Raw genomic sequence first — 17,603 nt, forward strand, 5'->3', positions numbered from 1 at the left:
TCCACGTGATGAAATTCAAGCTTTAAATGTTATTTATGACAATGTGATGTTTTTAATATGCTTTTAGACAAACCATGTGCAAATTCATGTCAACACCATTGCTGAGTATTTTCTCCTTAAAACTGCAGTGAACCAAAGACGTCTAAAAAAACACGGTTTGAAATCGCTGGTGTTTCTGACGTCACAAACTACCTTATAACCAATCACGTCAACATGTGATCATCAACGAGTGGATCTCTGAGCTGGTGTGAGTGGAGGCAGGGCTAATATGCATATTCAAAGAACCGAGTACATTAAACAAGGCAAGGGTGTAGTTACATTCAAGCTATTTTAAGGCTTAAGGACAAAGAGTGTGTCATTTTGGTGATCAAAGGTGAGTTTTAAGGGATAAAATGATTGACTACAGGGGAACTTTAAAAATAAATTTTTACATTTACATTCCCCAACCCTAAGGAAAGAGATTTAACTGATCAACATCTCTTGAAAATTTTTAAACATTCTCATTTTTTTTTTATACTGTAGTTCACTTCAGTAGTCCTGAGGGCTGACAAATACATTTGTTTTAATTAATAGTATTGCTAATTCTTTAATTACTAATTACCATTATTTATTAATACATATATGATTTCTTTCTCTCTTTCTCTATATGATCATTTAGTTTCACATCTCCAGTACTGGATAGTGTCTCACCTTGGGTCAAACCTCGCTGGTCTATCGCTGATGGTCGGAGGGATAATTTGTGCAGAGTTGTCATTCTTCTTAGACATCAAGATTGGTTCTGGAGATTCTGCTCTCTTGACATCTTTCTCTTCTCTCCCCTCATTGAGACTCATTTTAGATACTTTACTGCCTGTTCAATGAGAAGGGGTTGATTAAAGCCTGCTAAATGGAATGAAAATTCATAACTGTGTTTCATTTAGCAAGTTATGCAAAAAAATTGTTTTCCATCTTTTAGACTGTGTGTGTGTGTGTGTGTGTGTGTTTAAATATATATACAGACCTCAGATGCACAAAATACAGATCTCTCACAGACTCAATGGTTTTCATTAAGGTTGTACACGAATATTCAAATTTTTGAATATTCGATCTGTAATTATTATTCGAAAAATAAAACTATTCGAATTTTACTACATTGCTATGCTGGTCGTAAATGCAGTGAATCCATGATAAATCCGAAGCACTAACTTGCAGTTATAGTTAAATGCACTGTGTGGTGCTGTGGAGCATGTAAACAAGTTGATTGTATTTGATCACATAATGTCGTGGTCTGCCACGCAAAGTTTGGAATTACCTAGATGAAAATGATCTTACTAAATGATCATAAAAAATGGAATTACTTTTAATCAAATTAATGAATGAAACTGAGTTATCATAATATCACCACCACAATGAGAAATCACATAAAATCCAAACACTAGTCGAATAAGGAAAGACAGCTGTCCATCACTGCATTCATGACAGGTAAGCGCAGCTGTACCCCGAGTGATACGAGATGCTACCTTGTAAGATAGCAAAATTATTTCAAGTCATGCTTCCCTTATGTTTTGTCAAGGGAGACCGGTTGAAGAACAGAAAACACAAAGTGCTGTTAGAAGCTTTGCTTAGCACACCATTATCTTTTGGCGCTTTTCCATTACCAGTACCAGCTCGACTCGCCTCGACTCAGCTCGGCTCGGCTCGCTTTTCGCTCCGTTTTCCATTGCAGATAGTACCTCCACAATAGTACCTGGACGTCATAGCGACGCCGCAGGAAACTGGCGTGACTTAATCTTTTACGCGAGACGCGCGAGACACACCCGCTACCCACACACACACACAGGGCAAAGGAGGAAATCGAGTGTATGCTGTTTTTGGATGTTTTTGTTTTTGTTTTTGCTGTTTTTTATTCAGGATACACCGTCTGGCGCGTGCAATGATGACGCAGTGAATAGTGACGATTCTCTCTGACCAATCAGCAGTCTGCCGTGTTTTCACGTCACATTTTAGTATCGCCTCAGCTCGCCTCAGCCCGCTTAGAACCTCGCCGGAGGTGGTACGAAAAAAAGTACCTGGAAGCAGGTACAGGTACAACTTTTACACAGTGGAAAACCAAACAGAGCCGAGTCGAGTCGAGCCGAGCCGAGCCGAGGCGAGCTGGTACTGTGTAGTGGAAAAGCGCCAAAATTTGTGTCTCTGCAGCGTCTGCTGCGTTTTCTCACTTGAGCATGTGGATACTATTGTTTTACTCAACATGAACATTAAACTATATAAACACGATAACCATATGCGGACTCGAGTGTATATGAACGTTCTTTACGATAATTGGCACAATATACTTAATTAGTGTTTTTTTCTGTTCGCGCAGCTTGAGCTTAAATGCTTTTGTTCTTTATATTTTTTTGTTTACACATATTGTTAAAAATGTTCAACTAAAAGAAAACCTTAAGATATAGTGTAAGCTTGTTGTATATATTGCCTAATCTTAAGCTTGTTCAGAAATGTATTTGAATTTGTTCAGAAATTGTAATTGATGATCAATTGAACTTCACAGACCACATTGCTAGAACTGCCCGGTCCTACAGATGTGCCTTATACAACATTAGGAGGATCAGGCCCTTCCTATCAGAGCATGCTACACAACTCCGCAAGCACTTGTTCTATCCAGACTGGACTATTGTAATGCTCTCATAGCTGGTCTTCCAGCTTGCTCTGTCAAACCTCTGCAACTGATCCAAAATGTTGCAGCTAGAGTGGTTTTTAACGAGCTGAAGAGAGCACACGTCACTCCTCTCCTCACAAAATTGCACTGGTTACCAGTTGCCGCTCACATCAAATTCAAGTCACTGACTTTTGCCTACAGAACAACCACTGGCTCTGCTCCCTTTTACCTAAACTCATTACTTCAGACCTACGTGCCATCCAGAAACTTGCGCTCTGCAAGTGAACGTCGTCATGTGGTTGTCGCCATCTCAAAGAGGCACAAAATCTCTTTCTCGGACCTTTACCTGGACTGTTCCCTGCTGGAGGAATGATCTAACTCAACCAGAGCTGCTGAGTCCATAGCCACCCTCAAGAAACGGCTGAAGACACATCTTTTTCGGCAGCACTTGATCCAGTAATACTAACACTTTTTTCTTTTCTATTTATTAAAAAAATAAATAAAAAAATAAATAAATGTACTGCGCTAGATTAAACTGAGAAGGGTCATAGCACTTACATATTGTTGTCCTACTGTTAGTTTAACTGCTTCTATTGTTCTCATTTGTAAGTCGCACTGGATAAAAGCGTCTGCTAAATGAATGTAAATGTAAAATGGTGAAAAAAAAAAAAAAACTTAATTTAAATAAATTAATATTCAAATATACATTTTTTATTAGCCCAAAAATTCAAATACAATATTTTTGCAAAATGCCCATCCCTAGTTTTCATACTAAGATATCTAAAACAACGTCGGTGTATGAATGAGTGAGTGAATGGGTAAATGTGAGGCTATATGTAAAGCGCTTTGGTGGCCATAGGTCTGTGAAAGCGCTATATAAATGCAGTCCATTTATCATTTACCATTTAACTCTCACACAAACTTGTTGGCATTAATTGATTTGCGTACCTGTGAAGTAGGACTGCATGAATATTCGCAATTAACATGAAATCGCGCTTAAACCGATTTGGCTTACTGCGATTACAAAATCGTTAAGGCTACGATTATTTTTTATGTGCAGCTTGTCAGTGATGTACGGCTCTGTGATCATCAGTAGTAAATGCTGCTCCATCTGAAAGCACTGCAAGTTTGAGTTGCTTATAACGTGCATTTAAAAAAGCAACATTTATGAACCTCTTGTCCAACAAAAGACAACATTTAATAAATCAATCTTCTGTGTATTTAGCTACAGCCATAATATCCCACATAGCAACATTTTGACGTCCCAGATCCGGCACACATCTGGCACACGTGGAAAGATGATCTGGCCCACATGCAGCGAGGAATGACGGCCCACTCCTGTTTACCAGATCTGGGCCACAAGCAGGCCATAGCAATGCCAGATGTCAGCCAAAAGCAAAGAAATAAACCAGAACTGAACCTTATCTGAGCCACAAAATCTGTATATATTAAATATAGAGTCATTTCAGCCTTAACAAGTAGAATCACTGAAGGAAAGAAGAGAACTGAAAAAGAGATGAGCAGAAACACAAGAAATACAAATGACTTCCAGCCACAGTCTAAGATGAAATCAACTGAAGAGAAAACAATGAGAAGACATTAAATCTCTTAAGATCTCAGCAGAGGAGGATTAAAGGTGGGGTATGTGATCTGCAAAAAGATTTCGGCAGATTTCGAAAATACACAACTCAAATGGTCCTACCTTCTTTCCTCCAACGCTGGCTCTGACTCCACCCATGTGTGTGTGCGAGCGAGGGGGATGGGGGAGGGGGGCATGGTACAACCGTTTGATTGACGCACTTACTGTCCAATGATTCTAGGTGGTCTTGGAAATGATTGGCTGGAGTTTTTCGAGTCCTGCCCGTTCCACAGATGATTAAATTGCTTAATTTTCATTTCAGTGCTTCTAACTCAGTGGCTGTAAGTGGGTTAGGAATAGGATTTCAAGGGATTTTGAAAAAATGGACAAAAAAGAAAATCACATACCCCACCTTTAAACAACTCAATAAACAGCATTACCAGCTTCATTTATTACTACTTAGTTTTTATTGAGAATTAACAGGGGTTTAACTCTAATGTGTTTCATTTGAAAGTATTCTTACCAGATACTTTATTAACAGGACGTCTTAATAAAGGCATTCATATATATATTATACATAAATAAGGCATTCTTGTGTTGTTAAGAGATATTTACAGACTGTTATGACGCATTTCCATGGTTATTAGCATTGTAAATCAACCAAATTTTCTATACGTTTTTACGTAATTTAAGTGTTTCATAATATTTTCTATTCAATGTAAAAGGCGTTCTGGCTTCTCAAGTTAAGATACAGTACACAGCAAGTAATGAAGTAATAACATCGCTGCGAGATCTAGTGAGAAGCATTCAAATTTCTCTGTTATTAAGGGATCAAACAGCGCTGACGTGGAAACCAGGAGAAACATTGTGCCATGAATGAACTAGTTATAGGCTTTAAGTCCACAAATCAGCAACATTCGCCATGGATTTAATGTAGTAACACTAACTGTAACCATGGAAGTTTGGCAGGAATAGTAAAATCCTCTCAAGTACTTCACACATCTTTTTCCAGCACTTCGAAACTCAAATATTATCATATTTAAATGTTATTTTTAATGTGATGACAAACACATTATTTGTACATCCTTCAAAGATTACCGCCATTTACAAAACTAAAAGTTTCAAGATGTAGGAAAACTCGCACTTATTTAAAGATATTTGATCTTTTAGTTTTAGTTTTAGGGGGTTTTTTTTAAATAAAGGAAATTTCTCTGGCATTTCTTTCTTTTTGCTGCACCAAAAATTTACCGAACCGTGACACCACTGTGTCGTATCAAACCGAACCGTGAATTTTGTGAACCGTTACACTCCTACAGATGCTGATCTACCTCAAAGTTTGCCTTGATTGTTCTACGTTTACACTTTTACATTGCACACATTTTGTAACATTTTAAGTTCAAGAGTTTCTTTAAAGGAACACTCCACCCATTTGCATTAAGCTTTGCAATGTTAGAAACCCAGTCATACTATTGAATGGTCGTGCAACATTTTCTCATTTTCCCCTGAGACGAGAGAAATCTGTATTTACCTCTTTACACTTCCACCTACAATGGCGCAAAAATCGTAATTTTGCGTCATTGTAGGAGGAAGTGTAAGAGGGGGGGATTTCTTTCATTGTAGGAGGAAGTTTTTAAGAGGGGGTTGGACCTAATGCGCTAACAGACCTATCACAGATCAGTGCCAGTGCGTTTGATTTCACCGGCAGAAACCTGCAGAAAACATGGACGAAGAAAGCGGAGTAGTAGGGGTTACAATACACTTTTTCCCGGACATGTCCGGCCGTTGAGATCGTCCAAAATGTCCGGGATTCGGCGTTTGCTTTCTGCAGTCGCCATTCATTGTTTACATGTTCACCTTTTGTTTCAATCTAACTGAATTCATTCCGATTGGTGAATCTGAATGTAGTGTTTACATTTAGTGTTTGCTAAACAAGTGATCGGTTGATGTGCGTTTTAACATTGCTAAGAAAATTCCTGCACCTCCGTGAGATGCAAGACCGGTGCGTCTCACAGGCGCTCATCAGTAATCCCGCCACTGGCCTCGCGCCGTTCTCCCGCGTCCCTCAGCCTCGTCCTGCTCGCCACAGTAAACATGATGAATGGCGACTGTAGAACGCAAAAGCCGAATCCCGGACATTTGGGCGATCTCGAAATCCTGGGCAAACTCATCACGGAGACTCACTCGTAGCCTAGCCTTGTTGTTTTCAACTGCGCTCTCTTACCGGTAGGCGTGGCTTGGGAGTGGCCTTGTAGGGCAGCGAAGCAAGTGCATTCTGGGAGTTGTTGTCTTTAATCCACATAAGCCAAAAATTGCTATTTTTAAATACACATTCATCTTTCCAGAGGTGGAGTGTTCCTTTAACACTTAAATTCAAACTTTTCTACTTGTCTAAAAAAAAAATTTGACTTAAAATGTCAATAATTATTGATACCGAACGATATGAAATTTAGCTATATCGCACAGCCCTAATAGTGATCTTAGGCCGTGTGTCTACCAAAGCGTTTTTAGCCTAGCTATTTTAGCCTAGCTATTGGTGCTTGAGAGCGTTTTGCCAGCGTTGCGTTTTTTTCAGTTGAGACATTTGCTTGTTATGGTACGGAATATCCACGAAAGTGTTACTAGTATCTTATTTCACACTTATACCATGGTCTGGGTGAATACTCGATTCTGATTGGCTGCAGGGTGTCCATTAAAAAGTGATAGAGGACACCTAGTAAAGGAGTTCTGGTGAAACTGACTGTTTACCGTTCAAAATTAATAAATAAATGCGGTGGCTACATCAGCTGTGAGTAACCATAGCAACAGGCAGTCAAAGTATCTGTTTACAATTTATTGTATCAAAACAAAACTGAAGGGTTCTACGAGCTGAGCGGACTATAAATATCCCCGAAACCAAGGTATTGTTTTTAAAAACTTTAGATTTCAATTGTAAAACTAATTAAAATATTAACTAATGTTTTAAAAATATGTTATTTGGCAAGTGACAATGGTATAAGCGGGTTAATGCCCTTCGAGGTGTCCATTGTCAGGTATTAATGGACGTCAGCGGAGGCAACCCACGCCTATTTTGAATAGGGGTGTGCCATATCATACCGTCCACGATAATACCGGTATACATTTTTACATGATAAAAAAGTGTCATATCGCGATATCACTGATATAGCGACGCAATGACGTATGGCACATTACGTTCCCTAGCACGCACAACAACAACACCTGTCTGAGCGTGAGAGCAGCAAGTCAGCCTCCAATGACGATCAAATCAATAATTTAAAAACTTTCTCCAAGACGCAATTTTACCAACCGCATGAGTGTTCAGCAGTGCCGCGTCTTCTCTCTCTCGCTCTCAAAATGGGTTGCACAAGTCAAGCGTCGATACCACACTCGTGTTTAGCAGTTAGGACATGACGGAATTGTCTTTTGTCACTTGCGTCGTAACTAAAGTTTATCATTTTCACTTCTTTTTAAGTCTTATTAGTTTAAACATTTGCGATTTTAAACTATTAAGTACTCTCGCGCGCTCTGTTTACTCTGCGTGCATACATACAGTAAAGCCGTCTCACAAACAGCTCGCGAGTAACAAAAGTTATTTTTCGCGGATTATATCGCTTTAACGGGGAAAAAACACGCAAAATTCCGGTCATGGTTAGTATATTCATAAACAGTCGGTTATGTCTGAAATAAGCATAAAACGCGTGTGACAGTTTCTGTAGCATTTCTGAATACTAGTGTTAGACCTACCCAAAAACTTCTCTCTTTATTTGTATCTTTATTATTTTGTATATATTTTTTGCTACTTTTTTCAATTTAATTCAAAGATTGAAATCAAGCTTCCTTGTGTTGTGTAAACTCTTAAAAACAAAATTACCCAATTGTAAAAACACAATGAGTGAACAAACATTTAGGTGAGATAAATGTAATAAAAAAAAATTTGTCTACATTTTTTTTCTATATCGTCATAAATATCATTATCGCAAATATTCTTGAAATATCGTGATATAATTTTGAGGCTATATCGCCCACCCCTAGTTTTGAATTTGATAATTTAATAGCAGAGACTTAAATGTTTATAAAAATGTGTGACTTGTATTCGCTGAGTTTTGTTTAAGTTTAGAGACGTGCTCCAGAAAAAACGTTCACGGAGACGGAGAGGCAGAAAGCATACCCTGTTTATTTTCTTTATTTTACAAAAGCACAATGTTTTGTTTAGATTGTAAGTGGACACATAAAAAAGTTGGCATTTTACAGTTTATCTTGTCATATTTCTTAAGTCTGTATGACCATAAATGACGGAGTATTTTAAGTCTATTTTGCTGCTATGAGGAAAAATCCAGCAAAACACGCCGGCGCGTTTGTTGACCCCAGAAGGTTAACTTTAGCCTAATAGGAAGGAAAATTGTGATAAAAAATATATGCTCACTCACATCAAGACGCACTGCAGTGGTGGAGTCCATGCAGGAGGAGCAGCGTTTGGCACTGGGTCACTTTTCAGCGCGAGCTGTTTGGAGAACTATACAAGATGCAAATACAAAATGCTAATATAAGCTATCCTGATCGTTTTAAATACTCGCAATTCCAACTCCTGACTCGCTACAGTGGTTTTGACGGAACAAGATGTTTTTATACCAGGGGCTGAGCCAATGCCAAGGGCGTGGTGAGCTCGTACCTGCACTGTAAACCCGGATAAGTTCTACTAACTCAAAAAAATTGAGGAAACTGATTGCCGCTATTTTTGTAAGTTTGCAAACTTAAATATCATCAGTAAGCATATAGCTACTTACTTTGAGTACCTGTAAATTATAAATAAACATTAATTTAAATCAAAATATATATTTAGTGTATTGCTCATCTTTACTTTAATGCAACTCAAAGTTTTGAGTACTGACAACTTTAATTATTTCACTTAATTAAAATATCCCTCAAATATATATCAACACTTTTAATTTATCTAAACTTAATTTAAAGAACTTTAAGTGTTATTAAATTAAATTATATAATTTATGTAACTTAAATTGTAGTAGTAATGTTACTTAAATATTTTGTGGCAACTGATTGCCTTGTTTTTTTTAAGTTTCCTGTACTCAAATATATACATTTTACAACTTAACAGTACAAATTACAAATCTGAAATCATTAAACAAAGTACAAAAATGTATTATAAAACATGAGAAATTAAAACAGTTCTGTGCAATAAAAAAGCACGTCACACGGCACCACAACATCCAATAGGAAAATTCAACTGCAGTAGCCATCGTTCAACCTTTTCGTTTTTACACCATATATTGTAGAATTAAAACACTTTTATACTAGGGTTGCCAACTTATGGAAAGGAAAATAAGGGACAATCGTGGTTCTTTATAGGAAAATAAGGGACAGAATAAGGGACACTCAAAATATTTGTACTGTACCACACAGTGTATATAATTTTAGCATCTGCAGTTAAATATGTGTACAAAAGATGTATAAAAGCTTCTCAGACAAACACCTTTGGGTAATTTCGTGGAAAAATCAACCAAATTTAAAAAAAAACTTTCCAGGCTCAAATTTTTTATTTTGTTGAAAAAATATTCTGAAGAAAGACTAACGTAAATGAAGAATAAAGCCAAAATATTAGGCTACATGTGATGGATGTATATTTACTGAGTAATTTACAGTTTTGTAAAATGGATCAAAATGACAATTTTCACCTGAGATTTGGAGTCAGATTACAGGGGGGTTGAAATGACCTTAGAACTGCATCATTATTTTACTTTTACACAGAGATTAGCTAAATCAGTTGAGTTTGGCCATCTTTTTTGCATGTTTGCATGCGTGCAACTCATATTAAAAATGTCTTAATATCCTTTTAGATTCTAATTCTAAACAAACTTTTCTTTTGGTTTCTTAATTTTTAAGGCCAAATATGGTTCATTTTAAGTCCCAATAAATAGTGATGTTAATGTGGCTCCATGAGTAAATTAGTACACATTTTCAATGGTCGCACATCTGAAGAACAAATAATGTTGAAACTAGAACTGTATCTTGTTTTTGTTTTTCTATCAACACAATTGAACATTACTAAGTGCCATAAATAGTATTTTTCCAATGTTTGTGTGCCTGTAACTCTAAAAGTAATAAAGATATCTTAATATCCTTCTATATTCTCATTCTTAATAAACTCAAACATTCAAAACGATAGGCCTAAACAGACACACACACACACACACACACACACACACACACACATATATATATATATATATATATATATATATATATATATATATATATATATATATGTATGGGCAGGCAAACATGCTGGCACGCAAATTCCACATGTGCACTCCTCATGTTAAAATCTCACTCTTCAAAACCTATTGCACTCCACTGTATACTGCCCACCTGTGGTGTAATTTTAGTGAGTCGAAAATGAAAAAACTTCAAGTGGCTTATAATGATGCACTGAGAATTGTGCTTAAAGGCACAATATGTAACTTTTTTGCTTTAAAAATAGCAAAAATCACTATATCTATGTTCTGTATTTTTTTTAGTTGTCTACTTACATTATCCCGACTGTTTCCAACAACTTTCAAACCAGGAGAAATTTGTAATTTAATTCGAAGACACGTCCCGTTTCTTTATTTCCGTTTTGCCGCCGTCAATGGCGTCATATCCGCATTGTCCCTGGTTTCCGCTCGTACTGCCATAGCAACCAGAGCCCTCTGATAGTAACCAAGGCGACAGACGTGGACCACTGTGTAGGTCGCAATGTCTATCTGCACGCTGTTGTTGTTTCGTTCAAACATTATGCACCATGGCAAGCAGACTTTGGATAAAAAAGGAGAACTAAAAGGAGAATCAATATCAGAGCGGTGTTTTCGAGATGCCGAGAGCTCCCATAGACAGTATATAAACGAGAGCTCCACGTCCGAGACTTCGACCGCTCCTACATGTAGCCTACTTTATTAAACAGGTGAGCACATTTACATAAAACTAATCAATGGAATATAGTTCAACAATGATAAAATGTTAGAATATGATCTGTGTGTTGATCTAGCTTACTGCTAGTCTCATACAGACAAACTAACACATTAATTTCAACACATTCAAATGCAGTTTAGTGTGATAGTGTAATGTTAGACCAAGTGAAACAGCGCTGCGTTACCTCACAAGTTTAATTTGTCTAATAAACTGACCTGTGAGTTGTAATTCTGCACTTGCGTGTAGTTCGGTAGAATGAAATGTCCATATTCCTTTTATATCCGCGGGACTCGCGTCGCGTGTGGAGCTGATAGCTGTCTCTTAGCAATCCCGACCTGCTTCATATCACAGTCATGATAAAAACATCGATGTATTCAGTCATCCATAAACATTATTAGATCGGTCGGCTTGACAACAAGAACCATAATTCTTAGCAAATGTTGTATCATCAAACTACGCCTTTGTTATTGTAAAGAGGTTAGCGACCCCTAGCGGCGAAAAATTCCATACTGTACGTTTAAAATTCCTAGTGCCAGTGAAACGTTTGTCTAACAATGTGCCCACTTTTAACGCTGTTTTAAGAAATTTTATGCATAGATTCATGTGCAGACTGACAGGGTCTAAAAATATGATCATTGTGTCCATAGCTGATGTTTCTAAGAGTGACACAAGGTACACATTTTGCTTTTGGAAACATTGGACCCGAAGCCTGTATATGTTTTAATGATGCCTCATCTGCATCATTCTTAAATGTTTTGTATTGTTTTATATTTATACATATCTGTGTCTCTATGGACTTCTGTGTCTTGAATAAAGCTGATTGATTGATATTGACCACATTAACATCTCTATTTATTGGGACTTAAAATTAACCATATTTGGCCTTAAAAATTAAGAAACCATATATATATATATATATATATATATATATATATATATATATATATTCTTTTTCTTTTTTTAGTCAGGAAGATACATAGATGGCATAAATTTTAAAAGCACAATAACTGAACGTCTTTGATATTACACACACACACACACACACAAAGCATTTAGCCTAAACAATGGCACTAACATTTTTGAAATAGCCCATAATATTTTTGCAACCATGTATGAATAAATGAAAAGTGCATACTTTCCAGGTAAAGAGAACTTAGATGATTAGTATGAGCTGCTTTTGGTGCTTGAGATTTTATTGTATTTTGTGTTTCAATAACGAGGTCCAACCAAGTAGCCTACGGTACAAATTAGGCTACTTTAATGTAAAATGTATTTTTCTATTTAAAATCTTACTAAGTTAGCCTACAATAGTGAAAGAATTTTGGTAACGTCCTCCCTCAGGTAGATTGCATGTTTTCTTGCGTTGCTCTCATGTGGACTCATGAACAATAATCACGTTGTTTGTAGTTGCCCAAATTGATTAGCCGGAATCAAAACGCGGACAGTGAAAAAATGGATTTGTATTTAGCCGAATCCCGCTGGCTGTGAAGCGGGAGCGACAGCCGTTGGAGGTGCTGGGTCTTAAAGCCGTCCTCGAACGTCTATGTTTGCAAATCAAACAAAGATGTGTCTCAAATAAATGGTTAATTCTCAATTTAATGCGTACGCCTGAAATTACGGGACAAAACTGCGTTCCGTATGGCTTTCATACGGGACGCTTCATTGACTCCTTAAATACGGACGATTTGGGTATTTAGTAAATACCCAAATGTCAAAATTGAATCAATGAACAGCACTAATAAAGCCCCAGTCTTACAAATTATTAACTAAAAAAGTAACCCTTTAACTGTGGAAACATTTGATAACAGTTAACTTGACTTTTTAATAAGAATTTATTGAGGAAAAACTCATCTCTATTTCAGCCAACTTGTCGATTAAATTGCTGTTTTTACTTTCGGTTTTACTTGTGCCCTTCTTCCAGATTGTTTACTAAAACTGGTTTCGTGAGGCGCCTTAGAAGAAACGAGTAGGCATAAAAAAAACATGCAAGTATTGTATACACATACCTTTTTGATAAATGATTAGACGTTCGGCACCGAGGTTTCGAAGCTTGTATATAAAAAAAGAAACATCTCACAGTGAAGGACTCTACCGGAGTTGTGCCAAAAATCGACTCCTCCTTGCGTGCACGCGCATGACGTCACTGCACCAAGACGCGGCGGTCTTTTTCTTTAGCCTACTGTTCATCTACGGTAGTTTCCACATCTGTAAATCCTGTCTGCATTAATATGCTTATTTTGCCGTGCTTTGTTTTGCACCTTTGGTTCTTATGTTTCTATTACTTTTCATTAAACTACTACGTTTGGGTTCAGTTATCTCCATTTCAGTCTCTTTGTTCCCTCCACACCCTTAAATGTAGGCTACATAGCTACAGTAGCCTAATTAGTGTGTGTGTGTGTGTGTGTGTGTGTGTGTGTGTGTGTGTGTGTGTACTTGTTTTCATGACAACTGAGGACATTTTTATGATAACACACCTGCAAATGAGGACACTCGGGAAAATACGTGATTTATGAGGACATTTTGGGGGTCCTCATTTTTCAAATGGCTTTACAAACATACTAAGCAGTGTTTTTTTAAAAATGTAAAAATGCAGAATGTTTCCTGTGATGGGTAGGTTTAGGGATAGGGGCAGTGTACTGTACACTGTGTACAGTGTGTGACTGGCATGAAGTTGGTTTGACGTTGGACGTTCGATATTCGCATATTTAGGGACCGTCTCAAAATTACATGCGACATCGGTATAAACGTTTCTAACTTCAATAGCTTTTGAAGACAATGACTTACAGTCATAAAACCAACTGTACACTGTTCACCCAGGTCTCATGTATGATGCACACCTTTTAGATTTTTGATATTTATGACAATAAACTTCTAAATCATATGCAAATATCACTATGTATTTAACAATATTTGCATATGATTTAGCCGTTTATTGTCATAAATATCAAAAAATCTAAAAGGTGTGCATCATACATGAGACCTGGGTGAACAGTGTACAGTGTGTTGTATGACTGTAAGTCATTGTCTTCAAAAGCTATTGAGCTTTAAATATTGTCATATTTTGTATATGATCCCATACAGTAGTGAAATACATAGTGATATTTGCATATGATTTAGCCGTTTATTGTCATAAATATCAAAAATCTAAAAGGTGTGCATCATACATGAGACCTGGGTGAACAGTGTACAGTGTGTTGTATGACTGTAAGTCATTGTCTTCAAAAGCTATTGAGTTTTAAATATTGTCATATTTTATACATGATCCCATACAGTAGTGAAATACATAACAATTTTTGCATATGATTTAGCCGTTTATTGTCATAAATATCAAAGATCTAAAAGGTGTGCATCATACATGAGACCTGGGTGAACAGTGTACAGTGTGTTGTATGACTGTAAGTCATTGTCTTCAAAAGCTATTGAGCTTTAAATATTGTCATATTTTGTACATGATCCCATACAGTACAGTTCATCATAGTCTTTCCAGAGGATTTGACTGCTCAATGTCACAAATAACTAAAGTAACAATTATGATGATTTCAGTGTCTTCTAAAATGGCAAAGTCTTACAAAAGTATGGCACCAAAGTGTTACAGGATAATTATGTTAATTACAAGTTAATTATATCAGGTATGAACGGTCATTGACATTGAGTCGCACTGAGCAGTCAAATCCTCTGGAAAGACTCCCGGTCCACTTTTTTATTCTAGTCCATCCCCGATTGCGGTAATTTTCCTTAGTTACACTTCTGACATTTACTTTGCACTTTGAATAAAACTTTAACCACTGCAACAACACGTTGTTAATTGTCCTCACAACACATGGACAAATACATGAGTTTAAACTGATTTTTGTTGTGGAAGTGCCACATTCCTACTGTGCCGGGGTCGGGACAGCTGTCATTTGGCTGGCTAGCGAACGTAACTACTTCGGCGGGCAGCCGTGTAAATGATAATGCAACACTAACAAATTCAACTTAAAACTCCAGGGATGATTAAATCCAGCTACAACTAAAGAAATAACAGCAAAGGTTTTGCGTGCTTTTTAACAAACAAACACCCCTTGGGTTGAGATAATTACTGTAGTCATGTGGCGGGAGAAATTAGTGGTAAAAGCGCAGTGATTATGGGTAAGAAGTGTTCAAAAGGCTTCTCTGTTATTGACCAATCGCACCCTTCAACGTCATCACCGATCACGTGCCAAGGAGGAAAAGCAGGTGCACCGAGCAGATGCAATGAACGCATGCTGTTCCAAGACGACTCCACTTTATCGCACGTTTGTTGGCAGCATCTGAATATTACTGATGTAATATAGTGTGCGTGAATAGAAAGTAAGTGTATTTTGTCCGTTTTTTCCTCAGAATATGCCGATCGTTCATGCCGCGATTCAGATGTATCTAGCGCCATTGCGCCATGGGAATCTGTTATCTAAGTAATACTGCCGTTCTGTTATCCCTTTCTCAGTATCCATAATAGCTACTGCAAGTAATACACGCAATTTACAGTAAGAGATGATAATGTGTTGGATTATTTTGTGATTTATCAGTACATGTAATCATTGATTTAAATGTGTTCAGTCACCATAAATGCGCTAAGGGCGCCATCTAGCGGACGTATACAGAATGTCTCTTCTATTTGTTTTCCTATTACTTTTATTAAGGGCTCAAAGTTATTGTTATTCATACCGGTAAAGATCATTGCCTTATAATCATATCACTTACGAATGTTAAAGTAAATTTATTTAAGTCACTCATTTAAGTTTATTTCTGTATTTCTGTTCCAGAACCACACCTGTTAAATTGAAATTATCATCAGTAAACACTTTCAAAGAGATTTGGAGTCTGCAGAGTGAATTCACTACATTTGATGTCATTACACAGTTCTGACCGACTGTCTGCAGGGGTTCGAAATAACCCGAATTAGCATAAACTTAAAGCTCAATTACAAATGGTCCTTCGAGCCGGATTCGAATTACTGCAGAAGAATGACATTACGTCCAGAGCCTCCTGTTGTCCGTCCCAGACAACACCTAAAGCCACCTGCATACTTGGCAGACTTTCAAGTACAAAGACCTGGACCTGAGAGAAGATCTCTGCAACCTGCATATTCCAATGAAGAGGAAGATGATGCTGAACTTGCGTCACTGTCTGCAGAACGCGAGTCTCGTGTCTCCACCCCAATAAGTCAACATTCACACTTCAGTGACCTGGTGATACAAGATGAATGGCAAGATACAATGGGAGACTCACACAGAGAGAATGAAGAGCTGCAGAACAGACACTACATTGAAGGAGATGCAAAGAGAGAATGATGAGCTTCGTAGCTGCGTTCAACACCTGCCAGAGATTTTATCTGCATTACAGGGACTGAAAGCGGAGAATGTCATCATGAAACGTGAGATCCAGCAGCTAGCCACAAACATGACCACCTCATGCAAAACTGTGCCCCCATCGCCAGCTCCCCGTTTCCATGTGCCAGAAACAAGCCACAGCCAGCCAGTACTCACCACGCACGTCAGAGATTCCCATGAATATCCTTCTGCACAGATCAGACAGATAACTGAGCAGATGATAGACTGCACTCTTTCACCTGTACAAGTTAACCAGCCTCAAGCAACGTCAATCTACCGTACGCCTACTCATAGTCTCGGTAAGCATTCATATGCTCATCCATATCAGTATGCTGAACCCATCCACTATGATGAAAAGACTTCTAGAGACAACTACCATCCTCACATGGGTGTCAGGGAGTCATATCCTACACAGCGATCTGAACATATACAACCAACTGCAGCACCATGTTTCCAAGAGAAAACCTACAGGGGACCCAAGCCTTCGATACCCACTTTGACAACATCAGATCCCAGAGAGTTTTCAAGGTTGCGCATGGCATTAGAAAACCTCCTCCCTGTTGACGCCACCGAACGGTTCAAATATCAGATCCTCACCGATCATTTGCAGTTAGAGGAAGCGCTGCTAGTGGCGGATTCTTATGGCAACTCAGCACACCCATATACAGATACTTTGCAAGCCCTTATCAAGATGTACGGGCAGCCTCACAAGCTGGTTCTGCAGAACATCGCTCAAGTCATGGACGGCCCAAACATCAGAACTGGAGACGTGAAGGCTTTTAAGCTTTTTGCACTCTGTGTGCGTTCACTGGTGAGCATGTTAGAACAACTGGGGCCTGAGGGGACTGTTGAATTAGACTGTGGGTCGCATGTGTCAAGACTTCAATGCAAACTCCCTCATGAGCTGAGGACAAGCTTCAAGAGATACATACACCCATTGCGAGTAACCATACCTACTCTCATTGATTTCTCTAACTGGTTAGAGTATGAGCTCCAAGTACAAGATGAGGGCTCCAGGATGACTAGTCTCCCACCAGAATTCAGCAGTAAGAAAAGAGAGGTATAGCAGTAAGTATAG

The 17,603-nt window shown here is 37.9% G+C and overlaps 1 protein-coding gene across 6 annotated transcripts in view; it reads right to left on the reverse strand.

The window, feature by feature from the left end:
* LOC311304819 (protein NLRC3-like) overlaps positions 1-13,319 on the reverse strand; it is a 64,701-nt gene extending 51,382 nt beyond the window's left edge. For 2 of the 6 annotated variants that reach the window (XM_084432098.1, XM_084432095.1), the window contains exons 1-2: positions 11,393-11,571; positions 691-850 (exon numbers count right to left, since the gene is read on the reverse strand). In XM_084432098.1, the coding sequence (XP_084288224.1) occupies positions 691-833 (143 nt within the window). In that variant the 5' untranslated portion in view covers positions 834-850; positions 11,393-11,571. Of the gene's footprint in view, positions 1-690; positions 851-8,641; positions 8,661-11,392; positions 11,572-13,183 lie in introns of those variants that run through there. The other 4 variants (XM_084432096.1, XM_084432094.1, XM_084432097.1 and 1 more) reach the window with 4 other exon arrangements.
* Positions 13,320-17,603: the final 4,284 nt, after the last annotated feature.

The sequence above is a fragment of the Rutilus rutilus genome, assembly GCF_951802725.1.
Source record: "Rutilus rutilus genome assembly, chromosome: 15".
In the NCBI taxonomy this organism is placed as follows: Eukaryota; Metazoa; Chordata; class Actinopteri; order Cypriniformes; family Leuciscidae; genus Rutilus; species Rutilus rutilus.